Source organism: Staurois parvus, unplaced genomic scaffold (assembly GCF_062004578.1).
Source record: "Staurois parvus isolate SC_StPar_1 unplaced genomic scaffold, SC_StPar_1.0 ptg000133l, whole genome shotgun sequence".
In the NCBI taxonomy this organism is placed as follows: Eukaryota; Metazoa; Chordata; class Amphibia; order Anura; family Ranidae; genus Staurois; species Staurois parvus.
This window is the reverse complement of record NW_028317929.1, coordinates 14,606,407-14,623,184: the sequence shown is the minus strand read 5'-3', so window position 1 is coordinate 14,623,184 and position 16,778 is coordinate 14,606,407. Positions and strand designations below refer to the sequence as shown.

Genomic DNA, 16,778 nt, shown 5'->3' with positions numbered 1-16,778 from the left:
TTTGTGGAAAGACATCTATCTATATAATTATTGTGCATTATGTAGTCATTACGCCTATAGTAGAAAACTTTCCGTTTACAGAAAAACTAGAGCCAATTGACAAATTTCATTGTTATATTTGAACTCAGAATGTGAAATTCATTAAGAAATGGATCCTTTTGTTTCCAAAACTGGCAAAAAATAAAAATTTGTTGAACAGTGTTATCTAATCAAACCAAGATCGGTGTGATCAGATGCTTTCCCAATTTACAAATGGCGCTGTTTATATCCTGTGAAACTGAAGTGATGAAATGCTCGTAGCTTCCGATTTCTTAGGCTACAGAGATGATTGGCACAATTCTGGTCTCCAATCAGCTTAATGTTCAGCTAGCAGGAACACTGGCTGCATTCTTAGGTTGCCCCAATGGCACGGGACTGCCGAAGAAGGCCACGGGGGAGGGGGGCATCGTCTTTCGCTGCTTGTAAAAGCAATCTTGCAGCTGATTAGCCACTAGAATTTCTTTTACATGAAAGCCGATCGCCGCCTGAAAAAAACGATACCAGGATGATGCCTTGATGCCTGCAGCTGTAGGCATCATCCTGGTATAACCATTCAAAGTCCAGTGATGTACCAGTACCTTGGTTTACGAATTTAATTAGTCCTGCAGGACGATTCATATGAGCTATACTGAAGAAAAAAAAAAAAAAAAAAAAAAAGAAGAAGATCGGCAATTGCATTTAAAAATCAGCACTGACATACACTTCGTATTATGTGAATAAAATTAGTAAAAAATTTGTAAACCGAGGCATTATTTTCAATGGATTTTCATTCGTAAACCAAAAATTACGTTAACAGAGGCGTTCGTAAACCGAGATATTACTGTATATGCTATGTTCTTTTTTTTGTATGCAGCCTGTGGACTGAATGAAAACAAAGAGAAGAAATCTCTGCAAGAAAAAGTGTGTGGTATGCCCACCATTGGAATATACCGCCCTGTGTCCACCCACTTCTAATGGTGGGCACACATTAGGTCACACTTTGCCACATGCGCCAGTTCCAAGATTGTACAACTGTCTAAATAGTGGCACGCTTGACAAAAAAATTGTCCACGTATAAGTGGTACCCCATATGGAGAAAGATGACACCAAGTTCCAAACTATCTTGCCACTGCTCCCCATGTAGTCAGGGGGGGCTCCCTCGTAAATCCGAACAATACCTGTGCTCGCCACCGCACCAGCTTGTACTACACTTATGGGACTCACCACGTCGCCAAGTCATACTGCTTTGCTGGTATTATTATTATACAGGATTTATATAGCGTCAACAGTTTGCTCAGTGCTTTACAATATAACGGGAGACAATACAGCAACAATACAAGAGGGTTAGGAGGGCCTGATCCTGGGAGCGAACAATCTAAGAGGTATGTGAAAGACCAGGATGTACTAGACCGCTGGTGCTCACCAGTTCACCAAAAGGTAGCGTGGCACTAGTACTGGCACTCTGCTGCATATGAGAGTCATCAAAATTTACCGACAAGTGCTAACGGAGATCAGGCCTGATTCAGCCAACACCAGCAATGTATCAAGTGACAGTGACCTACTGACACTGCACTTGCTGGGGGAGAAGGTGGGGGTGGGTAAACGTAGGGGCTAAACGCAGGTGTTGGCAGGTGCTGGGGCTGAGCCTGCTAACGCTGCATTTTTGGGGACGCTATACTAATGTGAACGCTGGTTAAAGTGTATTTGGTGATGCGTTTCCTGTTCCTGTTGGAGGAAGTACCTATATCTCACATGCTGTCCTAAAAGATGATCTGAGTGGAAAAAAAAAAAAACTGGGATCACACATTAAACAGCAACTCCTTTTTTCTTTTTGTTCTTACTTTTAGGATGTTAAAGTTATTGTAGAATCTCTGTCAGGTTCCTACTAATGAAAAAAATAGTGTTGAACTTTTAGGAAAACATGTAATTCAATATATACACCCTGTTCCCAATTATTATGCAAATTCTATTTAAGTGTCACAAAAATTAAATATTTTGTTTTTCAGTTTAACTCATTGATGGCATTGTGTCTCAGGGCTCTTTTGATCACTGAAAACAATCTCGGACACCTGTGATAATTAGATTGGCAGGTGAGCCCAATTTAAGGAAAAACTACTAAAGGAGGGTGTTCCACATTATTTATTTATTTATTTATCGAGTTTATATAGCGCCAAAGGGTTTGCTCAGCGCTGTACAATAGATTAAGCAGAGCACAATTTTCAAGCAATATGGGGAAGAAAAAGGATCTCTCTGCTGCCGAAAAGAGTGAAATAGTTCAATGCCTTGGACGAGGTATGAAAACATTAGATATTTCACGAAAACTTAAGCGTGATCATCGCACTATTAAGAAATTTGTGGCTGATTCAGAGCACAGACGGGTTCGTGCGGATAAAGGCACATTGAGGAAGATATCTGCCAGATCCATGCATCGGATCAAGAGAGCAGCTGCTAAAATACCATTACATAGCAGCAAACAGATATTTGAAGCTGCTGGTGCCTCTGGAGTCCCACGGACATCAAGGTGTAGAGTCCTCCAGAGTCTTGCAACTGTGCATAAACCTTCTATTTGGCCACCACTAACCAATGCTCACAAGCAGAAACATATGCATTGGGCAGAAAAATACATGAAGACTAATTTTCAACCAGTCCTGTTCACTGATGAGTGCCGTGCAAACCTGAATGGTCCAGATGGATGGATCAGTGGATGGTTGGTGGACGGTCACCCTGTTCCAACAAGGCTGCGACGTCAGCAAGGCGGTGGAGTCATGTTTTGGGTCGGAATCATGGGAACTGAGCTGGTCGGCCCCTTTAGGGTCCCTGAAGGTGTAAAGATTACCTCTGCAAAGTATGTGGAGTTTATGACTGACCACTTTCTTCCCTGGTACAGAAGGAAGAACTATGCTTTCCGTAATAAAATCATCTTCATGCATGACAATACACCATCTCATGCTCCAAAGAATACCTCTGCATCAATGGCTGTTATGGGGATAAAAAGGAGAGAAAGTCATGGTGTGGCCTCCATCCTCCCCTGACCTCAATCCTATTGAGAACCTTTGGAGCATCCTCAAGCAAAAGATCTCTGAGGGTGGGAGGCAGTTTACATCCAAACAGCAGCTCTGGGAGGCTATTCTGACATCTTGCAAACAAATTCAAGCAGAAACTGTCCAAAAACTCACAAGTTCAATGGATGCAAGACTTGTGAAGCTGCTATCAAATAAGGGGTCCTATGTTAAAATGTAACGTGACCTGTTAAAATGTGTAAAAAATTAAAAATGTTGTTAAACGTTTGATTGAAATAGCTTTTGATTTCAGTAAATATGCTGCAAACACAACAAATGACAATTTTCAGTTCTTTACAACCTATAAAGTGTTTTGAAACTTACTGTGCATAATAATTTGGAACAGTGCATTGTACGTTTTTTATGTTTAAAAAAAATACTGTTATCATTAGGAGGTTTGTTCAATAAAATTTGAATTGTACTCTTAATAGATAACATGACAATTATGCTGACTGTTATTTACATCAATTATTTAGGTAAATGAGAAATATATCATTTGCATAATAATTTGGAACAGGGTGTAGTGTATAACAAAGTCCTATAAACAAAATATCAAAGTCCACCAAACGTGTGCAAAATCTTCATGCAGCAGCTGTGCACCAACCACCAAATGATTATAATGCTGCTTACCAAATCCTTACACTCTGCCACTCAAGAGGTCTAAATTGGCATTTAAAAGGTGACAAATCCTTGATCCTCACACACCTCAGCAAAGCCTCACTCTCTCATGAATGGCATGCCTCAAAAGTAGTCACTGGATCGCTTTTCATATACCAGATTCACCAGTAAAAACACATACCAAGGAAAGAGCAAGGAAATCCCTTAGTGAAGTACTGTTTTAAAACATTTATTTGATGGTTGGTGCAGACTCTGTTGCCCCTTGGAAGACGTGCCATACGCGGAAACGTGCGTAGGGCAGAGTTTAGTGATGACATCATCGTGTCGGTGGTGCTGTGCGATATGCTTGTCATACTGTCTTGTGAATACCCACTTGGTTTACTAATGTTCTAGAATGTTGCACTATGCTAGTGAGAATGGGGTGTTAGCGACCTCTATTTATGAGATAGAATTGAGAGACAAAGCTGTGCTATAAACAAATTAGTATATAATGCGTTTTATATAGTGGTGCACCGAAATGAAAATTCTGGTGCCGAAAACTATACAGAAAATTCAGAATGCATGTGGCCGAAAACCGAACCGAAACCAAAATGTCTGCTTATGTGGGGGTGCTCCAATTTCTTTATTTTTTTTCTACTTTCATGTATATTTTTATTTTTTTTAACTTATGATTTTATTGCTATCACATAGGGGACCAATAGTCCCCTATGCAATAGCATATGAGTAACAGGTCTTCTTTGTAGGGGGAAGGGGTGGGGGGCAGTGTGTGCAAGGAGGGGGCAGGAGAGGAGCTTTGTTTACAGTGAGGGAGCAGCGCATACAGAGAGGCTCCCTCACTGGTTGTCACTATACGTCGGTGCCGGTTTTTAAATGCAATTGCCGGATTTTTTTTCTCTTTACTATAGCTCACAGAATTAGCTGCCACTTTCCCCGGAGCTAAAGGAAACTTTGTTTCTTTTAACTCGGGGAAAGAAACTAAAAGGAAACTTTGTTTCTTTTAGCTGGGGGGGGGGGGAGTGACAGCTCATTTTGTGAGCTATAGTAAAGAAAAAAAGAAGAGCCGGCAATTACATTTAAAAACCGGCACTGACATATAGTGACAGCCAGGGACGGACTGACCATTTGGAAACTCGAGCCCGGGGTCAGAAAGGGGCCCATGAGATGCCCCTGGTACCTTTTTCATAGGCTTTTTTGAGTTTGGGTAAGGACACAGGGGCCCCATGATCCCCAATAGCCCAGGGGCCCCATGAGTTGTCAATCCACCCCTGGTGACAGCTATTCACTATATACACTCCTCCTCTCCTGCCTTTCTCAGCTGCCACCCCCCCTCACATCTGCAGTACACATTGTATCAGCACAATTTTTCCTATCTGCAATATTCCGATAGGGATACTTTCGGCTGATATGTTTCACTGGCCGAAATATCGGTGCATCCCTAGTTTTATTCATAAAAACTGTATTAATTCCCAAGTGTGCACAATTTCCATCACAACCAATAGGGTAAGTAGGCTTAGTCTTCTATCCATTAGCTTTCCAAAATATAATAGTGCTGAATACCACTAAACCAATAGCATAAACTGTGATAATCCCATTACTGAAAAATACAAAAAAATATGAAAGTCTGAAGGCAATATTTACTTTTGAATAAGTAATCATATGGACCGCGCATAATATGTGCATAAAACAATGAAGTAAAATATAAGTCAGTCCCAAAACAGTGAAAAAAGTGCAAAGTGCTGGTGCTCAATTGTGAACTCTTCCCACAATACAACAGGTGCTCCACTAAGCTCAAAGTAGTGCCCCACATGGACTGACACTCACCATCATCCAATGACCACATATCTCTAGAGTGGCCATTCACGCTTTTGGGACTATCCCAGTTAACCGGTTGTTGCAATTAGTGACCATCTATCCTTGGAGTAAACTGTGATTGAAAATAGACAAGTTCCAGGAAGCCAACTTTTTCCTCACCTCCACAGGCAGGGTATGCAATATATCACCATAAATTATGCCATAGTGTAAAACCCCTTGCCTTTATTATGGCGAAATGACTACAAAAATACACTCACAAAAGAAGTGCCTGTTGCCCGTCACTTGGTGTACTCAGCCTTGTTGCTGTTGCAATGAAAAAATGGCTGCCACTGCTAGTGGTTGCTCCACTGAGCTACGTGCGTTCCACAGGGCAGATATGATGTCGGCGGATGTTGCTTCATCAAATGCTTTTCGATCATAGATAGTCTTCAGGAAGGCACTTCTATTTTACTTCATTGTTTTATGCATATATTATGCGCGGTCCATATGGTTACTTATTTTGTGTGCGTTTAGGTTCACAATTTAGGACTACTGCAGTTGGTAATTAGAGATTGTGATATTTCTATAAGCGCAACAGCACATTTTTTTTTATTGTTAATATTTACCTTTGACCTAAAAGCATCCTGGCTTCTTTTTCCTTCAAGGTTCTCTTTAGATCAGCTGTTCTGGAGGGCCTGTACAGATATTTTCTTTTCCCAGTACATTCATAGCTCCAATGGCCAAGCTCTAGGCACTTCTGACAACGTACATTCTGCTTATTTGCTTCTCTAGGATAGAAATGAATAGCACAGAATAATGATTGTTTACTACTAAATATATGATTTATTTGATATGAATAAACATTTAATTTTGCATTAAGCTTTTAAGAGCACAAACTTGAATTCTGCATTCCAAATCCACATTAAAAACCAAACATTTGGTTTGGAATCTCTATCAAAACCAGCAATGGAAGGCTAGTGCTGGCCCTTCCCAAAAGATCTTGATGTAATCCGCCTGCCTCTCTGCCTCAGCCAGAGGAATCTTTGTATTCATTCATAGAAAACAAAGTTTCCTGTCAATGGCTGAGCAGCGCTCAGGCCAATTTGATTTTATTCCAGAGTTAGACTTTAAGTAGAGAGAATTCAGATGGACCTTTCAGCCTACATTTTATGAATGGGAGTTAAGATTCAGGCTGTAGTGTGAAGCAATATAGACTTGTTCGGCATAAACCAGAAAGTCGTATCTGTTCTATATTTTTAAAAAGGGCCCTTAGTGCATACTATATTTGGGATCATGCTGTTCATTAACTAACCGCTTCCCGACCGCCATATAGCAGAATTACTGCTACAGGGCAGCAGGGCTGTGCAAAATCATGTATATATACACGTGATTTTGTATTTTCGGGTAAGGGGTGCATTCACAGGTGCCGCCATACCCGTGCCACCATTAGCGACTACAGCTGTCGATCACCGGGTCCCGGACAGAGATTCCCCACCGGTACCCTGCAATCGCCGAGGAACAGACAGGGGAGAGGTCTGTATGTAAACAATACAGATCTCTCCTGTCAGCTCCAGCACACTGCTTTGTATTGTTCTGCATAATAAAACACACACATCACATATAGCAAAACAGCACACGGTTAACCCTTTGATCACCCCAGATGTTAACCCCCTCCTGCCCAGTGTCAGAATGCCCGCCACAGTCCTGCAGTCCCTCTATAAGTCACTGATCGCCATTACAAGTATAAAAAAATAAGAAATTCCAGTATCTATACCGCCATTTGTAAACGCTATAACTTTCAGGTAGACCAATTAATTTACACGTATTGGGATTTTTTTTTTTTTAGCAAAGACATGTAGCAGAATACATTCTGGCCTAAATTTACAACGAAACTTGATTTTTAAAATTATTTTACTGGATATGTTTTATAGCAAAAAGTAAAACTTTTTCTTTTTTTTCTAAAATGGTCAGTCTTTTTTGGTTTATGGAGCAAAAAATATATGCAGAGGCGATCAAATACCACAGAAAAAGCTCCATTTGTGGGAAAACAGGAAGAAAATTTAATTTGGGTGCAGCATTGCATAACCCTGCAATTGTCAGTTAAAGTAAAGCAGAGCCATATCGCAAAAAAAACGGCCTGGTCAGGAAGGAAGGGGGGGGGGGGGGATCCTCTGGAGGGCAAGTGGTTAAAGGATAAACACCCCATGAATTTGTGAGCTAAAATAAATCATGAACAAAATATTTAATATTTATTTATGTATTTGAACCCATCTAGTAGAATAAAAAGAAGGCATTACTGATTTTTTTTTAGGCCCTGTGATATTTTTGCAAATGTTTATCAAAACAAAAAATTTGCTAAAAATACACAAAAAACCTTATTCACAGACACAAACACAGCAACATTTACAAAACTCTTGCTAAATTCCTACTAAATATAAAAGCTAAAACTGTATTGAGTTAATAAATAAATTTTAGCACAGTTTAAATTGTGCTTTTTTGTGAAATGGTGAAAACTGAAGGTGTGCAAAACAGTAAATAAAAACAATTTACGCAAATCTGAGGTTATATTTTTTCCCTTACAGCTTTCAGAGTTTGTAGAAGACCCCCAAACCAAACATTTTCTGAAAGCACATGTAGAATTTAAAAGAAAAAAAAAAAAAAGTGCTACTGATTTTTTTTTAAGGTCCCGCAATAGTTGCGCAAATGTTTATCAAGTCACTATTTGCTAATAATGATTTTAATGTATTTTTAGTGAAGACACAAACACAACTTACAAAATTCCTGCAAAATTCCTACTAAGGCCTCGTTCACATGGGGCATATTAATTGTATGCCCATGGAGGGCCATATTTACGAGTATGGGGACACCCATGTGTTCTGTGCATGCGCGTGCAAGCAGTCCCATTCATCTCTACTGGGATGCAGCCCAGACATGACCACAAATGCAGACAGTGAGAGCGCAAGGACATGCAACAGGGCCCACATGGATGTCATCATGGGAGCAGCAGCTGTGCCCATGCAGTTGCTACATCCCAACTGACATCAATAGGACTGCCTGAACAGGGGTGCGTGAAATGCCTGTGCATCCCCGTGTGGGTAAACACGGCCTTGCAGGGGTGTGTGCTGTAGTATTCCCTCGTGTGAACGAAGCCTTACGATTTATTTTTTTAACAATTTTGTTAATATTTTAAACTTTGTTTTTGTGGGGTGGGGTGGGGGGACTTTTGTGATACATCCGGGGTCTAAACAGACCTTCGATGTCCCTTTTTTGAGACAGAGAAAGAAAATGAAGACACTTCAGTCCCTTTCTCTGCAGCCAGGGTTGAACTGCATATGAATGAATAGAAGTCTCTGCATAGAGGCTCCTATACATTCATAAACTGGGGCATAGTAAACATTGTTACAATTCTCCAGTGATGAATAAATACACATTCATTCAGGCAAGGAAGGGAGCTGGTAAACACATTTTGTTATCTGCAGATCAGAACTATCGGTGTGTTCAGCAGACTAAGGAGAAAAGTCAGATCGGACCAAGCCAGATAACAGCAGTACTGTAGGCCTGGCAGCAAAAAAAAAAGTTAAAAAATAACAGAATTACTGGATCACCAGTGGTGATAATAAAGGATAAAAAGCCTGAAAAAAACTAATGCAGCCACTACACCTAAGAACTGGTAAGCAAAAATATAACATTTTTGTTTTGGGGTTTAACCACTTTCCGGCTGCCCTATAGTAGAACTAGTGCTACAGGGCGTCAGGGCTGCGCAAAATCACGTATATGTGATTTGCATTTCCGGGAAGGGAGCGCACGCACTGCCCTACCCACGCCGCCATTGGTGGCTAGGGATGTCAATCACCGGGTCTCAGCTGGAGATACCCCGCCGACACCTGTTGATCACCTTGTAAAGTTGACAGGGGAGAGACCTGTTTGACAGCAAGGACATGCTGATTTGATTTTCTCTGCACAGCAGAGAAATACAAAAGCAGCATATCTCCCTAGTAAAACACACACAGCACATAAAGTTAAACAGCACACAGTTAACCCTCCAGCATGCATAGCAGACGAATACAAAGAAGCGTGCTTACATAGTAACGCACACACAGCACATATAGTAAAACAGCACACAGTTAACCCGTTGATCACCCCAGATGTTAACCCCTTCCTGCCCAGTGTCACTAGTAGTGTTAGTGCTTTTCATTAGCACTGATCACTGTATTCGTGTCCTTGGAATGTCTGTGGCAGTTAGTTCTCATCCAGTGTCAGAATGCCTGCCGCAGTCCCGCTGCTGGTCGCCGCCATTACTAGTATAACATAAAAAAAATTCCAGTATATATACCGCCATTTGTAGACGCTGTAACTTTCACGTAAACCAGTTAATTTACATGTATTGGGATTCTTTTTAGCAAAGACATGTAGCAGAATACATGTTGGACTAAATTTATGACAAAATTTGATTTTTTTTTTGATTTTTTTTACTGGATATGTTCTATAGCAAAAAGTCAAAAATATTGTGGTTTTTTTTTTCAAAATTGTAGGTCCTTTTTTGTTTAGAACGCAAAAAATAAAAAAACAGAGGTGATCAAATACCACCAAAAAAAGCTCTATTCGTGGGAAAAAAAGAACATAAATTTCATTTGAGCGCAGCGTTGCATGACCGCGCAATTGTCAGTTAAAGTAGCGCAGTGCCGTATCGCAAAAAATAGCCTGGTCAGGAAGGGGGTAAATCCTCTGGAGGGCAAGTGGTTAATTTCACTTAAAAAAAAAAAATAACTTCCAAACATTGCAAGAGATACTTTGCATGAGATATTATATCCAAATTCAATTCATCAGCTTCCACATCTATTATTGTTGCTGTGACATACAGTGGGGATCGAAAGTCTGGGCACCCCAGCTAAAAATTTGTATTAATGTGCATAAAGAAGCCAAGGAAAGATGGAAAAATCTCCAAAAGGCATCAAATTACAGATTAGACATTCTTATAATATGTCAACAAAAGTTAGATTTTATTTCCATCATTTACACTTTCAAAATAACAGAAAACAAAAAAAATGGCGTCTGCAAAAGTTTGGGCACCCTGCAGAGTTAATATCTTGTACTGCCCCCTTTGCAAAGCTGAGACCTGCCAGTGTCATGGATTGTTCTCAATCATCGTCTGGGAAGACCAGGTTATGTCAATCTCAAAGGTTTTAAATGCCCAGACTCATCTGACCTTGCCCCAACAATCAGCACCATGGGTTCTTCGAAGCAGTTGTCTAGAAAACGGAAACTGAAAATAGTTGACGCTCACAAAGCTGGAGAAGGCTATAAGAAGTTAGCAAAGCGTTTTCAGATGTCAATATCCTCTGTTCGGAATGTAATTAAGAAATGGCAGTCATCAGGAACAGTGGAAGTTAAAGCAAGATCTGGAAGACCAAGAAAAATATCAGACAGAACAGCTCGCAGGATTGTGAGAAAAACAATTCAAAACCCACGTTTGACTGCACGATCCCTCCAGAAAGATCTGGCAGACACTGGAGTTGTGGTACACTATTCCACTATAAAGAGATACTTGTACAAATATGGTCTTCATGGAAGAGTCATCAGAAGAAAACCTCTTTTACGTCCTCACCACAAAAATCATCGTTTGAACTTTGCAAATGAACATATAGACAAGCCTGATGTATTTTGGAAACAAGTTCTGTGGACTGATGAGGTTAAAATTGAACTTTTTGGCCGGAATGAGCAAAGGTACGTTTGGAGAAGAAGGGGCACAGAATTGAATGAAAAGAACCTCTGTCCAACTGTTAAGCATGGGGTTGGATCAATCATACTTTGGGGTTGTGTTGCAGCCAGTGGCACAGGGAACATCTCACGAGTAGAAGGAAAAATGGATTCAATAAAATTTCAGCAAATTTTGGATGGTAACTTGATGGCTTCTACAAATGGATAATGATCCTAAACACACCTCAAAATCCACGGGGGATTACATCAAGAGGCGTAAACTGAAGGTTTTGCCATGGCCTTCACAATCTCCTGACCTCAACATAATTGAAAATCTATGGATAGACCTGAAAAGAGCAGTGCGTGACAGACAGCCCAGAAATCTCAAAGAACTGGAAGACTTTTGTAAGGAAGAATGGGCAAAGATACCTCAAACAAGAATTGAAAGACTCTTGGCTGGCTACAAAAAGCGTTTACAAGCTGTGATACTTGCCACAGGGGGCAGTACAAGATATTAACTCTGCAGGGTGCCCAAACTTTTGCAGACGCCATTTTTTTGTTTTCTGTTATTTTGAAAGTGTAAATGATGGAAATAAAATTAACTTTTGTTGACATATAAGAATGTCTAATCTGTAATTTGATGCCTTTTGGAGACTTTTCCATCTTTCCTTGGCTTCTTTATGCTTAATAATACAAATTTTTAGCTGGGGTGCCCAAACTTTCGATCCCCACTGTAATCACAAGCAGGAGACTTATAATCTTATAATAATAATAAAAATGTAATTCAAACAAATATATAAGGCTACTTGCACTCTGCTCCCTTTTAAATATGCATAGTGCTGCATTTTTGATGCGTTTTCCATTCACTGCATGGGGAGATACAGTTTTTTTTTTACCACGCCAAACATGCAGCAAGGAGTTTATAATAACGCAATAGACCCACAACTGACCAGTGTGAAGAGTTTTTTTTTAACCACTTGCCCTCCTGAGGATTTATATTTATGAGCATAACTTTAACTGACAATTGCATGCTCATGCAATGCTGCACCCAAATGAAATTTACGTCCTGTTTTTTCCCATAAATTGAGCTTTCTTTTGGTGGTATGTGATCGCCTGTGCGGTTTTTACTTTTTGTGCTATAAAAAAAAAAAAAAAAAAAAAAAAGGACCAACAATTTTAGAGAGAAAAAAATATATATTTTTTTGACTTTTTGCTATTAAAACGTGTCCAGTAAAAAAAAATTAAAAAATTAAATTTCGGCAAATTTACGCCAAAATGTATTCTGCTACATGGCTTGGCTAAAAAAACGTAGTGTCACTGACATCCCCAGTAACACGAATACAGTGATAAGTGCTAAAAAAAAAAAAAAAAAAAAAGCAATGACATTACTAATGGCACTGGGTAAGTAGGGGTTAACATGAGGGGCGATCAAAGGGTTAATTGTGTGCAGGGCGTGTTTTTCATAGTGTGTGTGGGCTTCTCTGTAATCACACTGCTCTGGATGCAGTGGATGGACAGTGTGCCTGCACTGACAGGGAGGAGGACTGTTAGTAAACAAAGCAGTCGTCCTCCCTGTCAGAGATGCTCACTAATCACCGGATGCCGGTGGGTAATTACCGGCCGGGACCCGGTGATTGACAGCCACGGCCGCAAATGGCGGCACGGATAGGGAGCGCCCCCTAACCAGAAACACAAAATCGTGTGTGTGTGTTTTTGCGTACCCCTGCCGCCCTGTAGCAGTATATCTGTTATATCTGAAGCAGTTAAAGCAAAACCAGAAGAAAAACAGTGAAGTGTGAAAGCAGCCTTGACACTTGGGGAAATAACACATTAAGCAGTGCACGCTCTATAATTTTCTGTTAGTCCTGGTCCTTGTCACAAGGTTTTAGATATGAAGGAAATAAAGTAAATACTGTTTTGCCATGCTGTCACCTTTTTACAGAACTAGACCCTAAAGCAAAACTAAACCCATCCATTTAACGGTTATGCAAAAGAAAGCTCAAGTCAGAAATGTGCAATAAATGTGATTAGTTTAGGATACAGGGTGTGCTACACATGCCCAAAAAAATTTAAAAGTAAGAGTACATGTGTAGTACATCCAGTTCTTCAGCCCTGTCCTGTTTACTCCTTTTGCTGGTAATTCTCAGCTCAGCCAAGACTTGAAGTGTACATAGAACAGCTCAGTAGCCCCATCTCTCAAAAAAATGGATGTCTGACACAATGTTTATCAACAATGCTCAGACTGGAAATACAGAGATACAAACTAACATTGTTACTTTTTTATTTACTTTATTACATTCATCTAAACAGCAAAGAGACACACTTCATCTGTTGAGAATGTCAGCTGAAGCAACCCAACAAGAAAGAAAAAAAAAGAAAAAGAAAAAAGTTTTTGCCTAAAGTTAAACTATAGGCAAAACTTTTTTTTTCATTTCGGATAGAGCAAGGGAAGGTTATAACTGCTGTCAGATTTTTTTGCACCCTCGGTGTCCCATTGTGGAGATTTCCCTTTACTTCCTGTTCCATAAACAAACAGGAAGTGAAAGGAAATCCCTGCAAATAAAGGGAATTCCTTGGGGACCCCCAGGTCACCGAAACTCGTTTCCACTCTATTACTCTTCTGGGGACAACCCAAAATTCTGGGTTTTCTTTCACTTTCAATGATAACAGTAAACAGGACAAATAGAGAGAGTGAATCTCCTTAATGGGGCCACAGACCGCAATAAAAACTGACAGAGTTTTCTAATCCCTCTCCACTCCATCGGAAAAAAAAAAAGGTTTTGCCTTTAGTTATACTTTAAAGTGGAACTTCACTCTCTCAATCAACATTGGCTATTTTTATTCTTTATGCTGCTAGCATTAGTAAATAAGATGGGAAAGTATATCATATTTACTTGTTTTAAACTGTTTTTGACATTTCTTTAGTTACTTCCTGATTTCCATGCCCAGGCACATTATGTCATGAATCCCAGGAGTACTCAAGAGGGGTTTTCTCGGCTAAGGAGCTCCAGAGAAGAACACAGCTGGAGTTCCTGGATTCATCTACTTGATGTTAACAGCAGCAGTGGTTGCGATCTGGTGAACGCACTATATTTTGTGGTCTTGCCGGTTTTGGTTCTTCACTGCGCTTCAGTATATTGTATCTACTGGTTTTGTCAGCTAAGAACACCCTCCTGTCTGCATGCCAACGCTAAGGGAAGATGGATTCCAGAAAGTAAATGCTACATTAATCATCTGCCCTTACTCAAGATGGCCACTGCCAGAAACGCTAGGGGGTGTTTTTGTAAGTGATATCTCAGCAAAATAAAGCACGGAGACATGGACGGATGAGGGAATTTGCTTTGAAATTAGAAGAAAATTTAATTAACCACTTGCCCTCCAGAGGATTTACCCCTTTTCCTGACCAGGCCATTTTTTTGCACTTTAACTGACAAATGCTCAGTCATACAACGCTGCACCCCAAAGAAACTTACATCCTTTTTTCCCACGAATAGAGCTTTCTTTTAGTGGTATTTGATTGCCTCTGCTTTTTTGAAATTTTTTGCTCTACAAAAAAAAAAAAAAAAAAAAATGGACCGACAATTGAGAAAAAAAAAAAATTTTTATTTTTTGCTATTAAACATGTCCAGTAAAAAAATAATAATCAAATGTCATAAATTTAGGCCAAAATGTATTCTGCTACATGTTTTTGCTAAAAACAAATTCCGATATGTGTAAATTAATTGGTTTACGTATAGCGTTTTAAAATGGCGGTATATATACTGAGTTTTTGTTTTTTATTTTTACGAATGGCGGCGATCAGCGACTTTTACTGGGACTATGGCGGGCATTCTGACCCTGGGGGAAACTGACTTGGTGTCACTGTCACTTGGTGTCGATTCAACAATACAGTGATCGATGCTACTAAAAAACACTGACACTGTACTAATGGCACTGGGCAGGAAGGGGTTAACATCTGGGGCAATCAAAGGGTTAACAGTGTGCCGTTTTACTAGTGACTGTGTGCTTCACTGTAAGCATACTGCTTTGCATGGCTGTTTTTTTTCTGCAGTGTGTTCCATAAGGTCCATTTCACACAGGGTGGACTCTGTTGAGATCAGCAGAGGATCTGTCCACTGATGTCCTGCTGAACAGAGCAGAGCAGGTGGATAACAGGTCCATGTCTGCTACCTTTATGCAGACTGGACACAGACCAAACCCTCTCTGCTCTATGGACGGCCAAGAGTAAACAGACTCAGCTGTTCGTTTGCACTTGTCTGCCCTCTGATCTGATCCACCTAGATGGAGGCTGCGTTTTCCAAAGAAGTGCAGGGTCTTCTTCCCTGCATGTCAAATGAATGGGCTCTTGTGCCCGTGCAAAACGCGGCCTACACGGCCGCATATATGTGAACAGGGGGTAATCTGTACCAGAATGATGGACACAGACCAAACCCTCTCTGCTCTATGGACGGCCAAGAGTAAACAGACTCAGCTGTTCGTTTGCACTTGTCTGCCCTCTGATCTAATCCACCTAGATGGAGGGGGATGGATCCCCTTCTGTTTTTTTTTTTTCTAGGGGACCAGATCAGATTGGAGGTAGGTGAGTGTAACTTGCCCGTCCTGAAAAATTGACAGGCAAACCTGAATGGACCCTTTGTGTGAAAGGGGCGTAGTTCTGGAAAAACATTCTTTTGACGGATGAAACTAAGATTAACCCTAGGTTCACATCTGTGCGGGTGGTGCTGCTGCGGATTCACACGAAAATCCGTGCAGAGACAAATTCGGACCCGCGGGCGGGTGCCATTAGTTCTGATGGCACGCCGCCCGCACTAGAAAATGCAACTATACTGGGAACCGAGGTTCCTGTGCAGGCTGCGTTTTCCAAAGAAGTGCAGGGACTTCTTCCCTGCATGTCAAATGAATGGGCTCTTGCCCTGCACGGCCGCATATATGTGAACAGGGGGTAATCTGTACCAGAATGATGGGAAGAAAAAAAGTGTGGAGAAGGCTTAGAACAGCTCATGATCCAAAGCACACAACATCATCTGTAAAACATGGTGGAGGCAGTGTGATGACATGGGCATGCATGGCTTCCAGTGGCACTGGGTCATTGGTGTTTATTGATGATGTGACAGAAGCAGCCGGATGAATTCTGCAGTGTTTACAGATATACTATCAGCCCAGATTACACCAAATGCAGCAAAGTTGATTGAACGGCGCTTCACAGTACAGATGGACAATAACCCAAAAACACACTGCAACAGCAACCCAGGAGCTTTTGAAGGAAAAGAAGTGGAATATTCTGCAATGACCGGAGTCAATCACCTGATCTCAACCCAATTAAGCATGCATTTCACTTGCTGAAGGCAAAACTAAAAGGCAGAAAGACCCACAAACAGAACAACTGAAGACAGCTGCAGTTAGAGCCTGGCAAAGCATCAAAAAGGAGGAAACCCAGTCTTTGGTAATGTCCATGGGTTCCAGACTTCAGGCAAGCATTGCCAGTAAAGGATTCGCAACAACATATTAAAAATTAACATTTTATTTATGATCATATTTAATTGTCTAATTACTTTTGGTTCCTTGAAAAAGGGGGGATGGCTACTCTGAAGAGCT

General features: G+C 40.6%; 1 protein-coding gene across 1 annotated transcript in view; it reads right to left on the bottom strand.

Moving 5' to 3' along the window:
* ZCCHC10 (zinc finger CCHC-type containing 10) overlaps window positions 1-16,778 on the bottom strand; it is a 41,568-nt gene that overhangs the window by 10,395 nt on the left and 14,395 nt on the right. The window contains exon 2 of the mRNA XM_089673040.1: window positions 6,113-6,274. Coding sequence (XP_089529166.1) covers window positions 6,113-6,274 — 162 coding nt within the window. The remainder of the gene's footprint in view (window positions 1-6,112; window positions 6,275-16,778) is intronic.